Source organism: Anolis sagrei, chromosome 1 (genome assembly GCF_037176765.1).
Source record: "Anolis sagrei isolate rAnoSag1 chromosome 1, rAnoSag1.mat, whole genome shotgun sequence".
NCBI lineage: Eukaryota > Metazoa > Chordata > Lepidosauria > Squamata > Dactyloidae > Anolis > Anolis sagrei.
Genome location: NC_090021.1, coordinates 82,202,905 through 82,229,129, shown reverse-complemented (window position 1 = coordinate 82,229,129; position 26,225 = coordinate 82,202,905). Strand labels below are relative to the sequence as shown.

Sequence of the window (26,225 nt, the reverse complement as noted above, 5' to 3'; positions counted from 1 at the left end):
CATTAGTTTTACCTAATACAACGGGAACAAAGATAGGTTAGATTGGAATTGGCAAAGTGTTGCTCCTGAAACTATTTAAAGTCCCTGGGACAGCATTATTATTTTTAAATAAAAATATTTGTGAGTTTTTCCTCCCTAAACAACTCAAAACCACTCCAAAAATCAGTGGTTTTGCTTCTACAGCCTTACCAAATATTTTGAAAACCTGCCAGAAACATCAAAATCAGTTGTAAACCTGGCAAAATTGAAATAAATAGTAAGCAACACCTGCAGTGTTGATTTTGGTGTTTTTTTTTAGTCAAGTTTGTGTGTGTGTGTTCGTGTGCGTGCGCATGTGTGTGGGTGTGGGGGGGAGGGAGGGTGAGCCTTTTTTGTGTCAAGACTGTGGGATTATTATTTTTTGCATAAACCCAGTCAGACTCACAACTGGTATTTCTCTCTTTGTACAGATTTGGCTGACAGCCATGTATCAAGGACTCAAATCTGCTACCTTCTTCTGGCCTGCTTCAGATGTTGATGTTAATGGGACTTTTCCAAACATCTACAAATTATACAATGGGTAAGTCTTTGGTAACTAGTGAACAGTTGGATATTGCATATTTATGCTTCTCTAGTGAATACTTTTGATAAATGCTTGTTTTGCACTTCTGTGGTGATTGCAATGGCACACACTCAACTTTTAGTACCAAATGGAGTATACTAACTGCATGAATGGGATCTGGCAAGTCAGAATGCACGCAAACTTTATTGATTCAGTGACTTTGCATGAGCATGATTACCACATTTAGCTATAGGAGTCTTTTATTTGTCTAAGTACTGACAATGTGGTGTCACTGTTCAAAACTTCTCTGTGATATTGGTAACACTAACTCATAATTACTTGGCCAGAAAGCTCATGCTGTATATGAATACATCCCATGTTTGTGTGTATGTGTGTGTGTGTGTACACCCCCCCCCCCCAAATATTGTTTTGGTCTGTCACAAGGACCCACTCTATTTTAATATGAGGGCCTCCAGATAACCTTTATCATTAATAATCCTTAACTGTTGTTTATGGTAGTTAAACCAGCATTAAAATAACATGAAACAGCTACACAAAATTTTCTGAGCTTTTAATTGTGTTTTCTGATATAGATCAATACCATTTGAAGAAAGAGTGGTAACTTTTCTTAGTTGGTTACAGTTACCAGAAGAGCAAAAGTAAGTATGAGATTTTAGAGTTATATGTACTTGTGATTAGAAACATGGGGCTATTTCTGGGATTTTTTTCTAAACCCCATGCTGTTGTCACCAATGCCACCACTATCCTAGCAATAGGAAAGCTTCTCCTTTCAACAAGATATATGCTCCTTATGCATCTTGTATGTAGGACAGCTTCTAGTAACCAAGATGTGAGGGAATAACATATCCTGTTTGAAAGGAATAGTGATACTTTTTTTTTTAGTAAGGCTATCAATTTCAATGGTAGAAGAGGAGGGTGGCTGCAAATATCAATAGCTGACAATCTTTGTAGCCTTCATGTTATGTCCTGGTTTAGAAATTCAAAACTTGATGCACTATTCAGTGTAGATTTAGATGTTATTCTGAGAATGGGAAAAAAATGATCTTCATTTTTGCTGGCAAACCCTTTCTACTCCAATTGTCCAGAATTAATTAGGGGGACAACTAGTGACTGAAGAGGGAATGGAGAATTGGTGAAAATTGCCTACCTTTGTTGTGTGGCCAGAAGCATCCTATGAACTCCTTTTAGGGGATCTCTGAATCAAAGCCTTTGAGGTCCAATAATGTAGCTGCACTAGAGCTTAACTGCATGCTACATTGAATACGTACTTTGCAGTTTATGTTTTTTTCAAGTATGTGCACATAATCAGACACAGACCAAAGCCTGAGGCTGAAGTGAGGTGGGTAACTGGGAAAGTGACAACCTTGTTTTCTGGTGGCTCGGCATACATAAATGACGTTTTATATCGAAGAGATTGTATAAAATTATCTTTGATATATGTGTATAATGTGTTTGTGAAATACAAATTAATTTTGTGTTTTGTCTTTAAAATATCACCATGATATTTTATTATGTTTATATTGGTAAATACAAGTATTCCAAGATCGGGGGGGGGGGGGGGGATCTGAAACCCAAAACACTTCTGGACCCCAGCATTTTGGATCATCTACACCTATAAGATAACTTTTATTGTACATCTTTGATTGCATAGGTTAATGCATGGTTGTTCCTGATAAGCAAGCATGAATATAAATATTTACTATTTATTTCAATATCTATGTGAAATATTAAAATTTTGGTGCTGTTTGATATAGACCACACTTTTACACTCTGTATTTAGAAGAACCAGATTCTTCAGGCCACGTCTATGGACCAGTCAGCTCTGAAGTAAGTAACTTAGTATTATTCCATTTCTTTTGTTTTCGAATTCAGTTGCATAATGGGCCAATGATAGCAAGGAATTTCCTGGCATTTTTTTTTAAAAGAAACAAATCCAAAATAGTACTAATGCCAGTGTTTTGGGATTATGTTTTTAGAAGTGGTTGTAAAAGAGTACGTACAAATGCAAATTGGCTGTTTTCAGTAACTTTTCTAGGCTTTCGCCTAGATAGCTCATCCTAAATAACTACCCACAGGGTTGTTAAAGAATCATGACTGGACATTTTGATTGAAAGACAATATAGATTGTTGTGAGAGCTGTTCAGAGAGCCAGTGGCAAAAATTATTTCATATGAGTACTGTGCTATTAAAACATTTAACAATGGGTGGTATCCAGTAGATGCCCCTCCAGTAAAGGAAGGAAGGAAGGGAGTAATTAGAGGTAACTCTGCAGCTTCTGCAGCCCCACATAGAATCATAGAGTTGGAAGAGACATCGTGGGCCATCCAGCCAACCCCCAAGAAGTAGGAAAATCGCATTCAAAGCACCCCCGACAGATGGCCATGCAGCCTCTGTTTAAAAGCCTCCAACGAAGGAGCCTCCACCACACTCTGAAGGAGAGAGTTCCACTGCTGAACAGCCCTCATAGTTAGGAAATTCTTCCTAATGTTCAGATGGATTCTCCTTTCCCGTAGTTCGAAGCCATTTCGCTTTCTATCCCTTAGATCCCTTAGAGCAGACTTTGGAGAAGCATTCTCTCAATATTTCACTGCTTGATGATTTCCGTCAGCATCAGGAAACCTACCAGTTGATGCTGCCCTTTTGCTTCAATATTAAATATCAACCTCTTTGCCTCTTTTCATTTTTGTTTTTCAGGTCATTCTTGCATTACAAAGAGTAGATAAAGTTGTTGGACTGCTGATGGATGGCCTGAAGGAAATGAACTTGCATAATTGCATTAATATTCTTCTTCTTGCAGATCATGGTAAATCTGTTTAATGTGTATTGAATCATGGAGTTACAGAATCATGGAGTTGGGCTGGACATCAAAGGCAATCGGGTCCAGCTCCTGGTCCAGTTTGTTCCTCTGTTAAAGAGCTCATACCATTCAGTAGATTAGATCCACATACACATTTTGTAATTTGAATTCTTTGGTTTCTGTAATAGTCTTTGGAGTAGCATAAAATTAGCACAGCCCATTTTATTTATAACATATCTTCAAATATTTAAAAATGCCCTAAAGTCAGTTGCTAGTCCCAATTACACAATACATATTGAATCTATTGGTGATTGGTAAGTTAACATCTGAGCCATGTTTTTTTTGTTTTGTGCTTTTTTCCTAATTTGGGCTAGTTACTGGATTTGGTTGGGAATAAGTGATATAAGCAGGCTATTTATTTATTTATTTAGTTAGTTAGTTATTTATCGTGTCAGTAGCAACCAGACATTGTATTACATTTTTAACAATTTTTTAACAAACAGACAAAACAGAGTCTCCAAGCTTGGTAGTTGATTAAATGTCCTTTGACCAGTAGCTGGTCACTTGGAGTGCCTCTGGTGTTGCCGCAAGAAGGTCCTGCATTGTGCATGTGATAAGAAGCATAAGCGGACTGGGGTGGAGTAAAGCATAGATTGGTACCATTTCTGCTAATGCTACCTCAGGGACTTGCATCTACATTTACTTGTATAGTTAATGCTAGCACCAAACACTTGTAAAATAACAAAATTTAAAGTGTTTCTTATTGCACATTTTGCAGCTGGAGCTATTCAACTACAGCCCTGATTGTTGGATTAGGCCAGTGTTTCTCAGACTCTGCTCTTCCATATGTTGGTAAGCTGGCTGGGATTTCTGGGAGCTGAAGTTCAAAACACCCGGAAGAGCAGGGATTGAGGAACACTGGATTAGACTAAGGATCTTTCGATGATACATATACAGAGTCCATCTTCCATGTGCCTGTGCATATGGATTGAATTTAGACTTAATCATTCATTGATATTGTGCAATATCTTAGATCATCAGTTCATTTGAAGCAAATCCAACTTACCTACTTGCATGAATTGTTTTTTGGACCATAAGTCCTTAAACTCTCCAACCAGTCATTATACCTGATGAGCTATGTGTTATCAGTGCATGAGGAAACTTCCTACTGTTTTCTTGAAAAGCAATATTTCTCTTTTCCTTGGAAGGGATGGAGGCAGCCAGCTGTAGCAAAGCAGCATACCTAAATACATACATGGATGATGTTCAAGATTTGTTTGTGGTCCCTGGCCCCGCAGCTCGCTTGAGACCCCAAAAAGTTCCAGATGAGTATTACACTTGTATGTAACCACTAGACTAATTTGATCTACTTCCTAGTATATCATTTGGTTTAAAACTATAAGGAATGAGATGGTGTTAGTACTTTAATTATTATGGAAATCAGTTGCAAAATACCCATGTGAAGTTTCTTCTTGCTTCTGTGCTGGAATTACTTGACTTCTGGCATCTTGTGACAGAATTTTAAAATGGAGATTGAACAAATAAATAAATGATTGCACTTATATGCATCTGAAATGATTTAAATCAGTGGTTCCCAAAGTTTGGCCCTCTGGCTATTTTGAACTTCAATTCCCAGAATCCCCATGAAACTTAGCCACTGGTTAGGAATCCTGGGTGCTGAATTCCAAAACATCCGTAGTGAGGGACTATCACTGTTTGGCAGAGAAGGCAAAAGACCTTGTAAATCTACAAACTCCACCATTCCATAGCATTGAGGCATGGCAGTTACAGTGGTGCATTAATTGCATTAATTCTTCACTGTAGGTGCACCCATAGCTTCTGATCTCTTTCTTAAAGTGTGTCAGAATGTAAGGGCAGATTGTACATATTCATTGAGACACACACAAGATACTCCACTGCATGTAGGTTGAGGGATTTTCAAGAGGAAAATAATGGGCATGGAGTACAGTGCCTAACCCATCCCTGTTTCTGATCCATTTCATGATTGGGTCATTTTAGTCAGAGTATTGTTAGGATATTAGGCCGAACAAGTAGGAATTGGAACAAAATGTTGCATTATGGAGTTATTCTGATAACAGCTGATTAGCTGGCTGAAAACCAGGTTTGTTCTCAATTAAGTCCCCATTGGACTCTCTTTAGAAGGGATTTCAACCTATAATTCTTTTTACTGGAAAGTTTTTAAAAACCTTTTGCAAATTTTTGGGAACACCAAACCTGCTGATAGCTCTTTTGTGTGCATGGGTGATGTCATTTAGGTTGCATTTGGTGAAACACCTGAGATTGCATTAGCATAATGACACAATTTCCCTTAATTGTGCTTGTTTGGATTTTATTTCCTCTTGCTGCTGCTTTATTTATATAATGTCATTAGTATACATAGTGCTTCACATTAATCGTTTACAATTGTTAATGTGACAGCTAGCCTTAGTCTTACAATCTAATCTTAGAGATTATGCATTACCTAAATTTTGAATTAATGTAGTTTTACTTAACTGAATATATGCCTATTAGCAGGGATTCATTTCTGTGAGAGAAAGAAGAATGGAATAGAAAGAAATTAATTAAAATAAATGAATAAATATTCCCCTTTTATTTTTTACCAGCCTACTATTACAGCTCAGCTTAATTAAACCAATTGTCTTTTAGAAAATACCTTCTGGGTTGAAGTCTTGTATAGTTTCTAGGGAAATGACAGTTAGTACTGGATTATATTTATTTATATATTTCTGGTTTAACAGTGTTCTGAAATCGCTTTAAACTTGTGTGTTTAACATATATGGGACAGTATTTTATCTGTCCCAGCTAGGTAGGTTTTATTTTGGCCTGTCACATCTTTGTTTGGTGTTTTATGATAAAAGTTAACTTGGATGATAAAAGACTTGTTACTTGATAAAGACTATGACATATTTTATATTTAAGTTTCCCTTACTTATTAGGAAATGCTTTATTTTTATTTTTCATTTTAATCTTTAGGTAACTAATTCTTTCATCTGACTCTTCTAGTTGATTATGAAGGCATTGTCAGAAAACTTAGCGTAAGTATTGTCATCACTGTTTGCCTTTTATTGCTTTTAACATTTTATTTCTAGCACTGAATTGTTTTTCATCAGATACAGAGGTGTAAATCCAGTTAATTCTAATTAGATTAGATTTATTGAACTAGTAATGTATGGGTACGTTATATTCTAATCAAGACTAATAATTGGGTATAGGTCAGCATTTCCTAGATGGTGTTAATATCTTACATATTCTCACCACTTGAGATACACACAAACAATACCCTTGACACAGAGAAACAGTTTTCCATTTGTAAAACCTCATGCTGCTGAAAACATGATTGACAGGCTGGTGGTCAGCTGCAAGAAACTCCCACAGATGCAGTTTCCCATGTGGAATCCCATAGCACTCTTCCAAAAAGAAGGAACTAAGATAATGTGAAAATGGAAATAGCTTTTATGGTGCTATGGGTGTGTGGCATGCTTCTGTGTATGTATAAGGGAGAGGGGGGATTTGGATTTGCTTTGGAAGATTGGTGGACCAGTCACAACGGATTTGTAGGGCACAAAGCAGGGGAGGGAAAAAGGAGCAGAAGCAATAGATAAGGGAAAAAGGCTAACATTGGGATTAAACACAGACTTTAATTTCAACATTTCAGTGTGTGGCTCCAGACCAGCCTTTCAAGGCATACATGAAGCAGATGCTTCCCAAGCGATTTCATTATGCCAAAAATGACCGTATTGAACCTGTACACTTTTACATGGATCAGCAGTGGCAACTTGCTCGGTAAGCCAGTGTTTCTTTATCTCTCATTACAAAAGCGTAGATGTTTGCAATCTTACTTGCACATTGACTGGATTTACACAGGAATGTTTCTGTCTAGGATTATTTTGAGGCAGGGCTCAGAAAGATGTGACTCTCTGCATGACCCTTCACATATTGTTGGATTCAAGGTCCTATCAGTTATAACCAACATAGCCAATATTGAGGAATACTGGAAGAGAGATTCCAAAAACATATAGAAGTCCATTATTTTCAACACAGCATTAAAGGACAGAAAAGCAAGTTTGGGTTGAGCATGAAAGGAGGTGGGAAGTCAGTGAAATGAAGCATCATAACTGTGGACAGGCCTGTAGCGAGGGTTTTTTTTTAGGGGTTCAACCCCCCCCCCAAATGTTTCAGATTTTTTTTTAAAAACCCTGGTTTACTCATGAATTTTAACTGGTTAACCAAATTCCCATGCTAAGTCTATGAGACGCAAAAAAAGTCCCTCCAGAACTGCAAGCACTATCTCATGCAAATATTGACAATTTATTCACACTGTCATTACTTGCAGCAATAGCCGATGTAGTGAAGCAACCAAGGGGGTGGGGTGTTGAATGCTCTCATTAAGAAGGTCAGACTTGGTGGAGGTGGTTGACAGGGGCGAAGCTGCAGGCTATTGAAGGCTGCTCTGCCCTCTGCTGTGCTCTTTGCTTCAGCGTGAGCTAGGAGGCAGGTTTCAACCCTCGCAAAAATTTCAACCCCCCCCCCCAAAAATTCAACCCCTCCCGAAAATTTTTTTTGGCTACGGCCCTGACTGCGGAGGAATGAGAATGGGAATGAATTTAGGAGAGGAGCTATGGCTAGTGGTGAGGGGCCTGTTATATAAAAGAGAAAGGCAAGATAGGACTGACTTAGACGATCCCTCGTTGTCCGAGTAGGATTGTCTTCTAAGATCAGTGGACTGGCGGTGGATACGTAGGTGACTGTGGAGCCCTATTCTTGATCTGCATGTTCTCCCACTGTGAGGGCATTGGTTTCCAGGTGGAAGGTGGATCTGGTCAGGGTTGGCTTGCCACACCTTCCTCTTGGCACATTTCTCTCTTTCTCCTTCCATTCATGCCTCTTCAAATTCTACAGCACTGCTTGTCACAGCTGACTTCCAGCTGGAGTGCTCAAGGTCCATGGCTCCCTATTTCTTAGTTATGCCAGAGTTTCAAGATAGGAACAGGGTGCCTTAGTCAAGGGTCTTCTAAAATGCAGTCCATCTGGCATAGTTATGTATTTGTGACTGTGTTTTTCAGGATGCCCTCTGAACTCAAGTATTGCACTGGTGGATTCCATGGATCAGACAATGTTTTTCCAAATATGCAGGTAAATATAACTGTTCCCACCATTTTTAGATCTCCATGTTTCTTGAGCCATCTCTGTCTTGAGCAATACTACTTCTTGTGTCTGCTTAGATTTGGCCTTTGTTGTTTACCAACTTTCCAAGCTGAAAATATATTTTGGTTACTTCGGATTACACCTACTTGTTGGCAATGCTGGGTGGGACCAATGGGATTGGTAGGATTTGTATGGCCATATTTTCCCATTCCTGGCCTATATGCTAAATAGATGTACAAAAGAGGAGATGTTGGGTTACTCTCAGTCTAATCCTTCCCACCCCACTCCTGGCTCCTCATGGGACAAACATTGCAGTATAAAGGAAAGAAAAGATTATTGTTCTGGCTTCTATTTATTGCTGTGGAGCACATGTTCACCGTTGCAAACCTTTTCTTTATAGCAGTGTTTGCTGAAATAACAGATTTAATTTGACAGAAACAAACATTTACTATAAGAGATGACAAACCTATTTGGCTGACATGAATGCAGCCCAAATTCTATTTAAGAAATGAAAGGCTGTGATACATAAACCATGGTTGCAATAACAGTTTTAAAGAAATACTCATGACCTTATATTTTCTGATTGTTCAATGAAAATAGAAGTAGCTCAGGCTGAATGTCTACAATAACCTAAATCCTATGCCTAGATCAACATATGCCTTTTTCCTCTCTGGATTTCCTGTATGCTACTTAATTAAGTAAACACAAAACTAAAAACGACTCTGTTATAAGGATGTGTGCCTACAAGTAGAGGCATAAATTAAATTGTTTATTACTTCTGAAGAAATAACAGATGTGCAAACAGATGTGGACCAAATATAACAGTACATCTTGTTAGATTGTGTTTATATATACAAATTTGAACACAGAGATATATTAACAAATGCTCTGTTAAAACAATTTTTTAAAGCAGTCAACCTAAGTTATAGGAATAGTTGACTTTCTTCCTGTGACATAGCCTCTAAAGTACACATGCTAATGCAACAGCACAAGTTCTCTTAAAGTGGAAGTGATTATGGGACATGTATAATCCTGTGTGATGACTCCTTTGATATACATCTATCATCCTGGTTGCCTTTTCAAATCTTCATGATATAAGCTATATGATGCCTTCTTAGGCTTGCGACCTTCTTCTTTAGAATACAAATGTTTTATCCTTTTCACAATTAAATATGCATTTTTCAGTAGCATATAGTGTTTTGCAGCTTTTTACAGCACAATGCTATACAGTTCTGCTTGGAAATAAGAAACAAATACAAATAGGATCACCATTTGAATCCTAATGTTGATTAAAGTGGTTTGGGGTAGGGGAATGTTAGGTAAGTCTTTTCTGGGGGATTGGAAAAAAAAAACAATTCCTGTTTTATAATAAGAAAAGTAAAACCCTTTCCCCTTGTTTATTTTTTATTGCTAGAATCCTACATGACATGTTAGGTTACATAACTTTATGAATACCGATCTATGTAGCAAAGATGCCAAGAAAGATCTTCACCGAATTGTTAAGATGTTTACTGGCAAGAGCAGCCAGTGTCATCGGGACTAATGTGCATTATTATTATTATTATTATTATTATTATTATTATTTTCTTTATTTATATCCCACCTTCCTCCCTGAGGGGACTCAAGGTGGCTAATAGTCACACACTTCGATCAATTTAAAACAAAGCCTACCCATTTTTTTTAAAAAAATATAGGTTAGGTGTGTTAGATTTGAAAATACAGGAAAATACAGTAAATACAAAATCCTACCCACAGCATCACCAGCCATTCTGGTCTCTCTTGGGAGGGACTTCCACAGTCTGGGAGCAGACATCAAAAAGGCCCTCTAGTGTGCAATTCATATTGGTGCACAATGCTTATGTGTGTGAAGTGCACATTATTGCACAATGCATATTGATGGATTATATGCATTGATGCATGACTCACACTGATGTGCATTGCTCACCAATGTGTATTTGGCACTAATGTGCATTGTATTGAATACAGATTTGCATCTTGCACATTTACCACTTTGCCAGCCTGCTGCATAACAACTTAGCAGAAACTTCGCAGTTCTAATTACTACAGGCATAACTCCACTTACAAAGACATAAAGCCCCAAGAGGATTCCACTTCATGTTTCTGGGAGCACAAATTGGGATTTACCCCATTGACTCTGTTGGGACTTCTTTCCAGTTGAATCAGTTCAGTACAAAGTGGATGCTCCAAGTTAAAATAGCATGTTGCTTTTGTTCTAGGCTCTGTTTATTGGATATGGACCTGGATTCAAGTCTCAAACTGAAGTTGAGCCCTTTGAAAACATTGAACTTTACAATCTAATGTGTGGTATGGTAAACTTTTCTTAAGCTCAAAAACCTTTACAATATTTTGCTTTAAATAGAATTGTATTAGTTGCATCTATATTTCTTATATTGGATAGATTCAGATTCAGGATTCTATTATCCCCTGTCCATATAAATGACAATGTTCAAAGAGTTTGAGTTTGGACTCTGTCATTGGCTAAACTCCCCTCACTCTTTCCATTTTTTCCTTTTCCAAGTTTTAGTCTGTCTTTTCATTCTTCAAAATGCCTTACACAAGTTGAGAAAAGCTCTTATTTGAAATTCTTGGGACCAGAAGTGTTTTGAATTTCAGATCCCTCTCCCCAGATTTTGGAATACTTATAGAATCAAAGAGTTGGAAGAGACCTCATGGGCTATCCAGTCCAACCCCCTGCCAAGAAGCAGGAATATTGCATTCAAATAACACCTGGCAGATGGCCATCCAGCCTCTGTTCAAAAGCTTCCAAAGAAGGAGCCTCCACCACGCTCCGGGGCAGAGTTCCACTGCTTGTATTTGCATATATGTACAAAATGATATATATCATTGAGATGGGATCGAAGTCTAGACATGCATTTCAGTTATGATTCCTTTATACTTTATACACATAGCCAGAAGGTAACTTGCTACACAGTAGCAAAGTTTGTGTACATTGAATTGTCAGAAAGCAAAGGCATTGCCATCTTAATCACCCCTATGGAAAATTTTGAAATATTTTAGATTTCAGAATTTCAGATAAGGGATGCTAGATCTTTATATTGCTTCCCTCCTTCTTTTTTTAAATACAGATTTTTTTTCTAACTATTGCTAACTGCCCCTCACATAATAAGATTTTGCTCCCCAGAGAAATAAGGGTCTTACTTGATACAGAAGTTGTTAGAAAGAAACTGTTATCTTACTCGAATAGTATTTCTGTGAATATGTTAAGTAAGGATGGAGGGAACGCACACTTCATCCTGGCCAGAAAGTCATGTTGCCCTTTTCACTGTTGGTGTAGTCAGCAGTTGGAGGGAAGCCTTTTCTCACTGAGAAGGCTCTTGGGAAGAGGCTTCTTTGAAATACACAGCTTGCAAGCAGTCGGTTAAAAGTTACTACTGAAAACAGCTGTTACTTATCTCTACCACAAGTATGTCTTACAAGTAACTATTTTAGCTGTGAATACTTATTTCAAAGGCCACGAGGACACAGCAAAGTTTCTTTTTGGAAATAACCTAGTAACTGAGAATGAGATAATTCCTGGCTATCAAATGATATGGGTCCCATGTTGGGGTAAATATATAAATAAAAGGATATTTTTGGAGTAATTTTTTAATTAACTTGGGAATAATTTTCCTTATTATGTGTTTCCTCATCTCAAAGTTTCCCCTCCAACAATGGAAACTAATGAGAAAGCAGTGATGATTGCAACAATGATGTACTGATGTACACCTGATCACTCACATTAGACAGTTGAAAGAGGATTGTCTTAGAAGATAGGGTGACCGCCTGCCTTTTCAAATAAAGGATAATATAGTTCCTGAGGGCATTTGTAAAGCTAGCTCCCAAAACAGCATAAACAGTGAAAACATGCCATGGCTATTATAGTGGAACTGCAGAGTGGAAAATTGTATCTGAATATCTTTTACATTGTATTATGAATTATTATAGATCTCCTTGACTTGACACCAGCACCTAATAATGGAACACATGGAAGCTTAAACCACCTCTTAAAGAAAGCCAGTTATATCCCAAAGCATCCTAAAGAAGAAAGTAGTCCTTCTTCATGTCCTTTCACAGGGCGTAAAACCTCTGCGGATGATCGTCACTGTTCATGTAATTCTTTGGTGCGTATTGAGATGAAGAATATTGTTTAATCACACCTCTCATGGGCTTCTGGGCTTTTCTGCTGGGTATACTGCATCATGTTGTGTGAGAAAGAAAGAGATCACTTGTCTTTCTGTGTGCTACTGCTTCTGTTCCCACCACTATTTCAAAATGATCAATTTTATTTTTGATTGGGGGAAGATCTCAGTCATTTGTAAAATAATCACAAGAACTCATGGAACTGAAGTCAGAATTCTATTTGATAATACCCCATACATTAAGATACTTCTCAACTTCTTCTTCTTCTTCTTCTTCTTCTTCTTCTTCTTCTTCTTCTTCTTCCTTGTTGTTGTTGTTGTTGTTGTTGTTGTTGTTGTTGTTGTTGTTATCATTGTGTGTCTTCAAGTCACTTCCAATTTATGGTGGCCATATGGCAAACCTATCATGGGATTTTCTTGGCAAGATTTGAGATTGAGAAAATGTGACTTGCCTAAGCTAAATGGGTTTCCATAGCTGAGCGGAGATTCAGACCCTGATCTCCTGGAGTCCTAGTCCAACACTCAAAACATTACACCTCACTAGTCAAACTCTGACATGGTTAATAAATAGGACTATTCCAGCAGTCATATTTTTAATGAAGTGAAAAGATTAAGATTTGTTACAAAACATTCAGATGATGCCAACAAATATGAAAACATGCAAATAAAGACAGTAGATGCTGATATCATTTTTATTACAGATTTCTGATGGGTAGTGTGTTTTCTTAGAATGATACTCAGAATGACTTGTCTTCACCTTCTATATTCCCTTCCATCTAGGGCTTGCCACCTATTCGACCACGGATAAATCTCACAGATTCAGAAAGTAAGGATTTTAAATTACTAGGGAAAATTATAACTTAATGTTGTCTAGATAATCTATTCCAAAGAGGTTGAATTCATGCTCATTTCCCCCACACTTCTAGTAAAGAAAATAGAAAAATTCAGTGTACCGTTTGGGAGACCCAGAGTACTCCAGAAGAAGCAAACTCATTGCCTTCTTCACAACCAACACTCTGTCACTGGATATAGCCAGAACATCAAGATGCCTTTGTGGAGTTCCTACACTATTAAAAAGCCTGTAAGTATTAGGCCTGTACACCAGGACACGGTTTTTGAAAGAAAAAATAGTAAAACAATACCAGCAGTCTCTTGGCTCTCACTTAACTGTATGATCAGTGTTTTCCAACCTTTGGGCCTCTAGGTGTTTTGGACTTCAACTCCCACAAATCTTAACAGTGGAGGCCCAAAGATTGGGAACCACTGATGTACATAGCCTGAAAAAATATTTACTTGCTTCTGTTCTCTGTGTAAAAGTTGTGTATGTGAAGAATGATTATTAAAAACAAACAGACCTGTGACTGAAGAGGTTGACTAGAGAGGTCTGATTGGTAATTCTAGTGAATTCTATTATTTTTGTTATTGCCAAGTGAACCTATCGTACTGTCAAATAGTTCTACAGTAACCTTGTGGGGAAAATCATTTTTAATTCGCTATTTATGTTACTTTTTCCTAATCTGGTGCCCTTCATATTTGTTGGAGCATCACTTCCATAATTTCATTGTGCGTTTTGCTATTTGGGATATGGTGAACTGTAGTCCAATAAATCATGACATTTCTTGGTTGGCCAAGGTTTTAATGAAGTTCCTAGGCAGCAACTAAGAGTTTTGTTTTGTTATCTAGGATGACCGGAATGCCTCTGCAGAAGCCATCCCAAGCTGTTTCCAAGTTGACAACCGTATTCCTTTGAATGGCAGCCAGACCTGTACATTTTACAAAAGACATCCAGAGCTTAAATATGGATTTCTTTTCCCACCAAGTAAATCAATTTCCTGTCTAGTAATTTCCAGAGTAATTTATTGGCAGGCACAATGCATGTGGTGTTTCTGCTGGTATGTAAAGAATATACACATTGTAACAGTGCATGGACAAACTTTGCTCATATATTGAGGGATGAAGGATTAAATGTTGAAGAGAATCAATATTACTATTGAAAATTTATAGAAAATAGAGGTCAGAATACTGAATTGGGAGATGTACGTGTAACATACAGCTATGGTTCCCAATGCTATTTCTCCAAACCCTAGTTTGTAAGTAGAACAGATCCTTTCAGCAACTGTGCTATTTCCACATTGTCAGAGAATGGAAGGGTTAATGAGAATTTGTCCAATTATTTAAATACCCGTTTGTGTACAATGCCTGCTGTAGCACATCTAACGATAGGAAAATAGTTAAGACACATCTCCATTGAACTCCCTACTCTCAACAATGCAGAAATGACTGCATTTTAAGTGTGCTGCTGCTTACAATGTGATTTTTGATGCATTTTGCTTGTTGTGCAGTCAAAACAAAACTGTATTCTCTACAAATGCTATTGTAATTCATCAACAAGAGTTCAGGCAGAAATAGAAAATGTCCAATGGATATTTTAGACAGTGCTATACCCAACTAATTCAAAATATTCAAATATTAAGATAAAGAATTGCTGCCATTCTGTTAGTGACATAAACAAATGTAAAGTGCTTGTGCATGCATAAACAAGTGTAAATTGCTTGGACCACAAGCAATGTTCATATTCAGTTGAAAGTGTAAATGGAATTGTGCCTGCAGATTTACACCAAAGTTTACTGAGTAGCGTGCATATCTGTATTGCTTGTGTGTATGGCTTCTGCACATTGCAGTGATGTATTAGATTGTCAACCATGGCACTTTAACCATTGATCCACACACATACATACTGCTTTAGTGATATTCAGTATACCGGCTGCGTAAAGCAAGTGTAAAACAACTCCACCAGTGGAATTTCCTGCCATTCTATATGGGATCTCTGCCACAGAGTGCTACCCTGCAAGTTGCTCTGAGATGGTATAGAAGAAGTGTCTGTAGGCCACACACCCCAAGTGGAAGTGACCCAGCTAGGATCAAAGGCAGTAAAACAAAGGCAGTTATTCACTATGATGAAACACATAAGCCAACCATTTCTATGGGCGTGCAGACTTTACGGTGTGATTATTTGAATGTATTTGATTCTGTGTTCAGTACAACTGATCTGTAAAAATTTCAGAATAGCCCAGTGATTTCATTCAAAGCTTATTTTGAATATATTCTCAGATGACTTTGTCATTCAAGTTTTCTGCATTTTTTCTAGATCTGATAAAAGATGAAAGAAACAGTAAATATGAAGGACTTTTTTCAAGCAATATTGTACCAATGTATCCAGCTTTTCAAGGTAAACATAAAACACAATTTTCCCTTGTTACAAAAAATGCAAATAAATACATTAAGGCAAATATCTAAAAGCTGTGATCACATTGGTGTTGAGTGAAGTTGAATGGAAACCATGATGATGTGCAGAGTATAAGAAACTAGCTACAAATAACTAGTTTCTTCCATTTCCACTATGTTTTGCCTCAATAAGAAGGATGTGATTACATCACATTACACCTGTGTGCAAAGACATCTTGTAGAACTTTATGAACTGAAAGAATGAAGATGGTAGTATATGTTTTTGTAGACTAGGGGCTCTTCTACACTATACTGAGAGGAAGTGGGTTAAAACAACTCGTTTCCTCTCAGATTGTAATCCTTACCCCCAACCCAGACCAAGGGCTTTCTTGGGAGGGGTGTCTAGATGGCATTCTGGATCAACCAAAAGTTGATCCAGCCCCCCATTTTGCACACGGAGGATGGGAGAGAGAGACCTGCACAGCCAGAAGTCCTCTCCGATACGTTTGGGGACCAAAATGGGGGCGGGGGAGGGTAGAGAGAAGGGGTGGGCACCATTCTGTTCCTCTGAGCTTTTCAGAACCTGAAGAAGCAGAATGGCTGTGGGGACTGGTGCCCGGGACTCTGAAAGCAGTCCCAGAAGCCAGTCCCCACAGGGCTCTCACCTATAAAGACCCAGATCTTAGCTTTAGGTCCAGATCTTTAGAAATGTATAATTATTGTGGAGTAAACCAGGAAAACTTGGTTTACTCTGCATTAATTCACTTTTACCTGAGACATCATTTGGATGCCTCAAGTAAAAAAGCGAGACAGGCCCCACATTTGGGGCCTGTCTGGAAGGGCCATAGGAGCACATCTAAATGGACACTTAACCCTGAAAGAGGAGGGGGTGAATCAGGTTTGTGGTGGCTGCATGATGCATGGAACTGAATCTGTGGATATAGAAGATTGGTAGTACTGAGGTATTTTAGTTCAGGGATTACCAACAAGTCTGGCTTATAGTCTTTGTTCTGTTAAAAGTATAGAATTTCCTTATTAAAATTTCCCTTCTAATTGCAGTGATTTGGAGCTATTTTAATACAATCCTACTACCAACATATGCTTCGGCCCGAAATGGTGTAAATGTGATCACTGGTCCTGTGTTTGATTACGATTACAATGGTGTGTATGATACATCTGAAGAACTAAGAAGGTATGCTTGTGTTCAGTTTAAACTTTTAAATTATATTATTGTATTAATTTAATTACATTGGTTGCCAAAGCAAATTCTTTATAAACTTAATTTCTATGGGGACATATAAGATAAGATATGATCTAGTTATTTATGACATTCGCTTCCCTTTGTTTTATTCTCAGAAGAATGCTTAACACAGACAGTAAGGGATGGGCAAGTCTATTTCTGTCTTAGAGCAAATCCTTCCTTTTCTGACTCACATCACTTCTCTGCAATTTCAGCCTTAAATCCATTGTGCTACATTTCTGCATGAACCCTTTATGAACCCCCCTCCCCTCAAAAACCCCACATGCATGGAAACATTCTGATTAAAATTCATAAATTTGAAAGCATCTTTTCTCAAACCATTCATTTTCAAACACATTTTAAAAGCTTTATGACCATAATGTACATGGAAACATTTGGGAAGCATGAAAACTGGTGGTTAAGGTGAACTGACGGTGTATTCTGAGAGTTGTGAATAAGGTCATCTTATATCAGAATTTGAAAATGTTGACTTTCTTAAGCATTGTTACATGAAAGTAATATCAAATATATTAGGATCAATAATCTACACTGTTGGGTAGTTAGTTGTCTCTGAACAAAGGAAAATAAAATGTAAGAGAAAAAATTAAGTAGCAGATAAAAAAAATCATCATAAAGAAATCCTCCATCCATCCATTCAATATGTTTACATATTTTTACAAGTGTCGCTTTTCCAGTTATTATCAATAGCAAAACTACTCACCCCACTATTTGGTCTTAAAGAAATTAGCATAGTTTTGCTATTGAAACTCTCTTTTAGGTGATCCACTTAAAACACCAAAAAATTCCCCTGAAATTGACCAGAAGTGAGCAGAATGTCTTTTCTAGTTCCACAAAAAAGCAGCTGTATTGCCATTTAATTTCAACGATGCCCACTTGTTTCCTGTCACTACTATCAAGGGCTGCCATCTAACAAGAAATTATCTCTGTAGCGGTTTAAGACCAGTGTCATAGCAAATTGTACTAGTAAAATTATAATGGTGTAATTTAATGATTTATAAATTTAATTACCTGCTTTATTGTGATATATTCATTTTTGAAGCTTATGCATACAAAACTAAAATACTATTTTTTTTCATTCTAGATTCTCAAATTATTCAGAAGTCCCACTTCCAACTCACTACTTTATTATATTGACAAGTTGTAAAAATGTTTCCCAGACTCCTTTGCAGTGTGAAGGATCTCTTGATGTTGTATCTTATATTGTTCCTCACAAAGAGGACAACAATGAAAGCTGTGCTGTGAGTAATCCTTCCTTTTTCATATGCATATGGTTTTTCCCAAAATAATTCATAATTATCTGAGTGTGCAAATTTCTAGACATCATGGATGTAAATGTAGATGCAGAATTCACAGCATCCTGTTAGTGATGTAAGGATTTATACAGTCATCCCTCCACATTTGCTGTGTTGACCTTTTATTATTCACAGCCTTGATTAAAAATGTTATTTCTTGGAATCTCTAAGTCTTTTAATGTAGCTCTATGGTTGACTTCTTCCAGAAGTGCTGGGGACCTAGAGATTTTAAAGGGGAAGAACTTAAGTCCTTCAATGGGATTTTGTCAGTTTCTCATTTCTGGTGGAAGTTGACCATAGAGTTGTGTAGAAATATCTAGACAGTTCTCTTTGGTAAAAAAAAATATAGAAATTTGTTTATTAGCATTTTTCATTTTCATGAGGGTCCTGTGCTCCTAAACTCAGTGAATGTGGAAGGCTGATTGTATTTCATACTAGCTAATCCAGGGGTCCACAAACTTTTTAAACAGGGGGCCAGGTCACAGTCCCCGAAACTGTTGGAAGGCCGAATTATAATTTGAAAAAAATATGAATGAATTCCTATGCACACTGCACATATTTTATTAGTAGTGCAAAAAACACTTAAATGCAATACAATAATTAAAATGTAGTACAATTTTAACAAATATAAACTTATTAGTATTTCAGTGGGAAGTGTGGGCCTGCTTTTGGCTGATGAGATAGGATTGTTGTTCTTGTTGTTGTGTGCTTTTAGGTCGTTTTAGACTTAGGGTGACCCTGAGCAAGGGCCGGGTAAATGACCTTGTAGGGCCATATCTGGCCACCGGGCCTTAGTTTGAGGACCCCTGAGCTAATCATTGGTTGGCCCATGAGCATGTGTATCAGAAGAAGTATGAACATTTTAGAGTAAGTCTGGGTATCATGCAACTTCCAGATGTTTCATAGCAACACTCAGCATTTCTTACAACTAGCCATGTGTCTGCTGCTGATGGAAGTTGCATCCTAATAACCCTAGTAAATCAAGAAATATTTTTAGTAGTAAATCACAGTGCAAGGTATTCTGGAAAAGTATGAGAGTCCAAGATCCATCAGTGGGAGTATAGGCAGGTGTCTCATTCCATGTCATGGTTACGCATGAAACTGGCTACAGTTTAATGAAAAACATGAAACTCCAAGATTTCTATTTGTAGAAGTGTAGTGGACACACTAATTTGAATTGCATCAGTGGCATAAAAAAGCAGGGATATAACCTTTGGCTGCTACCCAGACCTTTTTAGTATGTGTGATCCTCACAGCCCCTCCTCGCATTATAGTGGGATATTTTCGATCCTACCATATTGCTCAATAGATTGCACATGTGGTGAGGAATGCACCAATGACATGCCCACATTTCTGTTTTTGTTATCCATTGTACACAAAGAATGGCAGGTGTAACTGAGATCATCTTTGGTTTGTGGAAACTCTTCCAATGAATTACAAAAGTTCATTGCTCTTCATTCTTTGCTCTTGGCTTTCCTGCTCACACACTGGCTTTTCTTGCACAGAGCTCTTACAGATAGAAAAGGTATTCTTTTGTACATAGTCAACTGTCATGTTCAAAGAGTGATGGAGTGGAGGTACTTGCCCCAGTGCCCTGCGTCAAACATGGAGCTTTCATAGGCACCAAACTTAAAGTGGGTTATTGTTTTGTTCAACAAAAGTTACACTTCAAAATTTATTATTTCATTACGCAAGCAGTCTACAATGATGCAAGTTATTGGCATCATTGTAGACTGCTCTGTATATCATCTTCATTTAAAAAGTACTTTTCTAGCAGTCTTATACATTCTTTGTTCTCTTTTCTTACAGACCAATAAGCCAGAATCCTTGTGGGTTGAAGAAAGAATGAAAATGCATGCAGCCCGAGTGCGAGATGTAGAACTTCTTACAGGACTTAGTTTTTACCATGATAGAAAACAGCCAGTAGCTGATATTCTGCAGTTGAAAACATACTTGCCATCTTTTGACAAGGCCTGATGGTTTAATTTTTGTACTTTGCTGGGGTTTTTTTGTACAGAAAAGAGACTATATGAAGAGTTTCTGAGGACGCTTGAGTACAATGCAAGCAGGAGGAAATCTGTGCCACATTTATATCTCAGGGACAATTTATGAACCAAATATAATGAAGAAGAGCACTTTCTCTCTGCCTTACTAACCACATGAATGTGGTCAAAGTGTTTTATATTGTTGCTAGAACCAATCTGCCAACATAATACAAGCAAATTTACACAGGAAAGAAAAATCAGCTATACTTTTCAACTGCATCAGTGCACCACAATCTTCTTCATTTCTTGTCTGTTTCTTTTTTTGTTTTACACAATGAAACTTTTCACTTCCAGGTCATCCACTAAGTGTAATGTCTATTTCAACAATGACAAAATAATATAAATATTAAAGTACACCCATGTTCTGATATTGTTTTTCTGCACTGGATGTTTAATAAATCCAGCGTACTGTAATATATTGTGTATTTCTTTATTATATTTGATACATTATGCTATTTAATACATAAGTTTTACATCCCTTATCTGGAAATCCAAAATACTCCAAAATTGTCAATGTGGGGGGCTGTGATAGTGATATATTTGTTTCCTGATGGTTCAATGTACACAAATGTTGTCTCATGCACAAAATTATTAAAAAATATTGTGTATAAAATGCCTTTAGTCTATGTGTATAAAGTATATATGGAACATAGATGAATGACATGTTTAGACCTGGGTCCCATCTCCAAGATACTTCATTGTGGTCATACGTGCAAATACAGTTGTTCCAAAATACAGAATGCTTCTGGTCCCAAACACTAAGCATAAGGGATACTCAACCTGTATAATGTATGTGTTAACAATCTCAGAAGATTTCTGAGGTGCTCAAATGAGGAGTCTTCTATTTTGTTTTAGGATGCATTTCTAAATCTAGAGAGTACTTCTCCCCCTTCCCACACATATTTATGTGTAGCACACAACTTGTGCCTAGGTATGTCACCATCAGGATATCAGCTGCATCAACAAAGACAATGGTGGTTGAAGACTTCTGTTTTAGAAGAGTAGTGTGCTTTTCGGTTTTGTCCTAGATTTTAAAACTTCCAATGACACAAAAACCACTGGCCATCACTGCACACATATCAGAACTAGCACCTGTTAATAACAAAGGAGACTAACGGAATCCTAAAGTCAGCAGAAATACTTATTATTGTCCTTCAATTATCCTATCTCAAACTCTAACACACACACAGAGCATTTCAACTGATTTTCTCTGTACACCAGACACTGAACTATATAATAAACAGTTGGTAAATTAGATTTCTTTCCAGGTTTCTTGACTAGGAAAATCAGCCTTAAATGATTGAAATTTCACGCACTATTCCACTCACCATGTGAATGCTAGGGGCATGGTCAGTTGCCATAATTCCATTTTCTACTCTATATTAATGAGGGATGGTAATCTATTTGGGTGTTATGTTAATGTGATTCCCTGTTGTACTGTTTGCTTAAGAACTTCGGAACGGAAAATGGAATGTTGGTGGACAGGAAAAGAGATTTAAAGATGGGCTCAAAGCCAACCTTAAAAACTCTGGCATAGACACCGAGAACTGGGAAGCCCTGGCCCTTGACCGCTCCAGCTGGAGGTCAGCTGTCACCAGCAGTGCTGCAGAATTCGAGGAGGCATGAGTGGAGGGTGAAAGAGAGAAACGTGCCAGGAGGAAAGTGCGTCAAGCCAACCCCGACCAGGACCGTCTTCCACCTGGAAACCAATGCCTTCACTGTGGGAGAAGATGCGGGTCAAGAATAGGGCTCCACAGCCACCTACAAATCCACAAAAATAGTCATCAAGGAAGACCATCTTACTCGTCCAACGAGGGATCGCCTAAGTAAAGTAAAGTACTGTTTGCTTGCACATAGAGGTATCCTGTATCCCCTTATGCAAGTGTTTCTGCATTTGATCTCATTGTATAGATACACAGACATGGTTCTCCTTCTATTCCACACAGAAACATCCCTGGAATAGCTACTGAGAAGCCTGGGATGCTGTCAGCCACACCCACAGACCCCAGTTGCCATCACTACAAATTTTTTTATCGTGTTAGGATTGACTTGAGAAACTGCAAGTCACTTCTGGTGTGAGAGAATTGGCCGTCTGCAAGGACGTTGACCAGGGGATGCCTGGATGATTTGATGTTTTTATCATCTTTGTGGGAGGCTTCTCTCATGTCCCCGCATGAGGAGCTGGAGCTGATAGAGGGAGCTCATCCGCCTCTCCCCGGATTTGAACCTATCCTGCCGGTACAGGGGTTTAACCCACTGCGCCACCGGGGGCTCCATCACTACAATTAATCATGCTAGATAATAAAATTTGAAAAAAATCTGCTTGTGGTTTAAATGTGTTATCCATGTTTAATTATGGAGTACTTACTTTAAAGTAGTTGTTATACTCCAGAAACTTCGTTTATCTGGCTGCCACAAAATATGTTGCAGCTCAATGAGATATTCATTGAAAAAACTGTAGCAAAATGTGCTGCAGGATGTCCCACAAAAAAGTTTTTGCAGTTGTTTTTCCATGTTTTTATTATAGAACCAATTAGTAAATGACATTTATAACCCAGGAACAAAAATGTTACATAGTGTTATCACTGTCTGAGTAACCATAACAATGTTGCGGATCAGAACATAATATTTTCCTATACGTCAAAATAATTTGTTCTTGTTAACAACATAAATATATAGACATATTCTTGGGAGTGCTTCAGCTGGTGAAAGGAAGCTGTTTTTTAATGAGAGCTGTTTTCAGGCCTTTCCAAAAACCTACATGCTTGTCTAGATACTACACCTGAGCAGGTAGAAAACAGTGTCTCCCTTCTCCCGCCAGAAATAAATATGTCTGTTTGGTATCTTCTGCCGAGCTTATTCTCATTACAATGCACATTACATGTAGAATGCTGTATTATGTATCTCCATAGTACTATGCTTTGTGATGCTTACTCCTGAACATGAAAGATTTGCAAGTCTTAAAATGAATCTGTTACTGGATTCCAGCTGGTTAGAATTTCAATAATCTGTATAACATTCAAGCCTATTACTCCACGGCTTTCCCCCTCAAAATGCAACCTGTGGTTTGATATGTTTTACCTGTCTCCAGTTGCTAAATGTGAGAGCCCTATTGGGGTGAGAATGGTGGGGTATAAATGAAACAAATAAATGATATATCTGTATTAACTGAAACCTGGATATTGTGTTTGTATATTGGCTCTTGGAAAAGTTGCTTTTTTTTGAATTAGTGGATTCTTGGAGACATAATCCAAAAAGTAATTTCTCCAAGCTCTGATCTTGTATACAGAATGTATCACACTAAATAATCCTAAGTCACAGGTGCAGTCTGTGTATAGACAATAGACTCAGCTCATGGTTCGAGGTGGGGTACAACACACTATATAGATAAATACACTAAATACACTATATAGATAAAAACATAAGACCATTAGAACACATGTATTAAATCAAATATATGATTAAAACACATTAAAACCGTTACTTAAAATTATTAATATTTTTACTATATATTTCATATTACATGTAATATTACTAATAATATTACAGTATAATGTTATAGTATAATATAGTAATATACAATACTAATATTGTGCTATGGTAATAATATAATATATTGTATTTACATATTATTTACATATTTACATATTACACCCTGAGTAAATAAATCAATCATGGATTTTAAACTCATGTCCTGAGTTTTAATTTTTGATCTATGTATTTTAATATGTAGTTTACAGAAATACATTGTAATATGTGTATTATATAGAATGTTTACAATGACTATGTGTTTTTAACTATGTTGTTACCCACCTCATGCCATGAGGAGAAGCAGGTAAGAAATAAAATAATAATTATTATAATCCATACTAATATAATGTAAATTTAAATTCATAGGTTAAATTGATAACAGAAGGCTTGGCCAGGGGTTAAAACTGTTTTCTTCTTCCATGCAGTTACAACCCTGTGAAGGACATCACACAATAGAAACTTATGAGATGATATTTTATCAAATTTGCAATACATCTTTGGGCAAAAATCAGAATGGCACTGGCAGATTTGTACTGGTCTTCTATATTTCTTAGTGTGGAATTGGTGCTGATTGCAAGGCATTATTCCTTTGACCAGAAAATAAACTAAAACAAGAATGTTCTCCTAACTGATGACACTAGGGGTCAGTAAAACTGTTTTAGAGGATTTGTGGACCTAAGTATGAACGGGATTGTAAACATGGCACATATGGTAGCGATTATTAACCTTTTACTGCTGCTGAAAATGGCCATATATTTAAAGCTTAAACATCCTAAAGGTTCCAGATCCTGTCTGATCTTGAAGGCTAAGCAGGGCCAGTCCTGGTTTTTACTTATATGGGAAATTATAAATGAACACCAGGTGCTTCTGGATATATTTCAGAAGAAGGAACTGGCAAAACAACCTCTAACTATTTCTTGACTAAGAAAAAGTACAAAATTCATGTGATCACCATAAGTTGACAAGTGACTTGAAGACACGTTGACACACATGCACACACACACCAAAATCTCTAGGTTACACAGAAAGGAAAGTTCTAACTGTTTCAGGTAGCAGCAATTGCTCCATTGGTTTATGAGTATTCTCAGGTTCCACCACATGGGGTCAGTTGGACATAGTTATTCAAAATTTTCAGTGTTGAACTCCAGGATTGTTATTGTCTCTTGGAAGGACAGCAAGAAGAAATGTGCATAAACAGGCAGTCTTTGACCCAGGAACAGAACAGTGGCCAGTATGATATGAGCTGGAACATGGACTTTCTTTTCCATTGTATTATAAATACAAGTGGGACCTGCCAAAAAATGGTGCAGTGTGGTGTGATCCTGTTTGGCACTCTATACCTCCAGCTGTGCTCTCTTCCTGAATACTGTACATACCACACTCTTGTCCTCAAATTTTTCACACACATCTCTTCAAATAATCAATATTGTATATGTCAATATATATTGGCAGAATACACCAATTGAATCAATTGTTTCACGGTGAATCAATACATTGTAAGCCCCATCACTTCAATGGGATGGCCATTGTGCATCCTTAGACCTCATTACTTCTTCAGTAATGATCCCATAGAATTAGTAATTCTCCTTCATTCAAAGGATCTTTGAATGGCATTTTTGCAACTCTGTGTTAGCATTTGAGCTGATTTTCAATGTGGATTTTACACTGTTGACATCGATACCCTCATTGACTTATTTCCACTTTGATGTCTTCCAAATACTATGGACTGTTCTTCCCATCGCCCCAGTCAGCATGGGCAATACTGTGGATCCAGTAAAAAGTATCACAATAATGAAGAAATTGAAGTTACGAAAGTAAGAAATATGTTTCTGTATGCAACTGGTGGGAGGATTTTTTTGGTGTCTGCTCCTAGACTGCTCCCTGGGATTGCCCCCACCCCCCTTGCTTTCCTTTCACCACTGAGTAGACAGAAAGGTTTTTAAAGGAGTGTATGTGTCATTTTTATTGTTATCCTTATTTCTTTTAAGATATTGTAAATTGTTTTTATATGATAGCTAATTTTGTTCTTTATTTATTTTCTAAAAAATCATCATTTGCTGTAAATGCCCTTGAATCTCCTATTGGGAGAAAATAAAAATATAAATTGAATGATCAGAATTCATTAAGGCAACTATAAATCCATAACCTAGAGTTACACACTTGTGTTATGTAGTCACAATTCCTAT

At 37.3% G+C, this 26,225-nt stretch overlaps 1 protein-coding gene across 1 annotated transcript in view; it reads left to right on the top strand.

The window, feature by feature from the left end:
• ENPP1 (ectonucleotide pyrophosphatase/phosphodiesterase 1) overlaps positions 1 to 21,121 on the top strand; it is a 51,767-nt gene extending 30,646 nt beyond the window's left edge. The window contains exons 9-25 of the mRNA XM_060753378.2: positions 450 to 559; positions 1,135 to 1,200; positions 2,317 to 2,389; positions 3,257 to 3,365; positions 4,568 to 4,699; positions 6,384 to 6,415; positions 7,036 to 7,163; positions 8,444 to 8,513; positions 10,763 to 10,850; positions 12,492 to 12,667; positions 13,466 to 13,511; positions 13,612 to 13,766; positions 14,369 to 14,504; positions 15,834 to 15,914; positions 16,970 to 17,102; positions 18,253 to 18,409; positions 20,273 to 21,121. Of these exons, the coding sequence (XP_060609361.2) occupies positions 450 to 559; positions 1,135 to 1,200; positions 2,317 to 2,389; positions 3,257 to 3,365; positions 4,568 to 4,699; positions 6,384 to 6,415; positions 7,036 to 7,163; positions 8,444 to 8,513; positions 10,763 to 10,850; positions 12,492 to 12,667; positions 13,466 to 13,511; positions 13,612 to 13,766; positions 14,369 to 14,504; positions 15,834 to 15,914; positions 16,970 to 17,102; positions 18,253 to 18,409; positions 20,273 to 20,440 (1,860 nt within the window). The 3' untranslated portion in view covers positions 20,441 to 21,121. The remainder of the gene's footprint in view (positions 1 to 449; positions 560 to 1,134; positions 1,201 to 2,316; positions 2,390 to 3,256; positions 3,366 to 4,567; positions 4,700 to 6,383; positions 6,416 to 7,035; positions 7,164 to 8,443; positions 8,514 to 10,762; positions 10,851 to 12,491; positions 12,668 to 13,465; positions 13,512 to 13,611; positions 13,767 to 14,368; positions 14,505 to 15,833; positions 15,915 to 16,969; positions 17,103 to 18,252; positions 18,410 to 20,272) is intronic.
• The last annotated feature ends 5,104 nt before the right edge of the window (positions 21,122 to 26,225 follow it).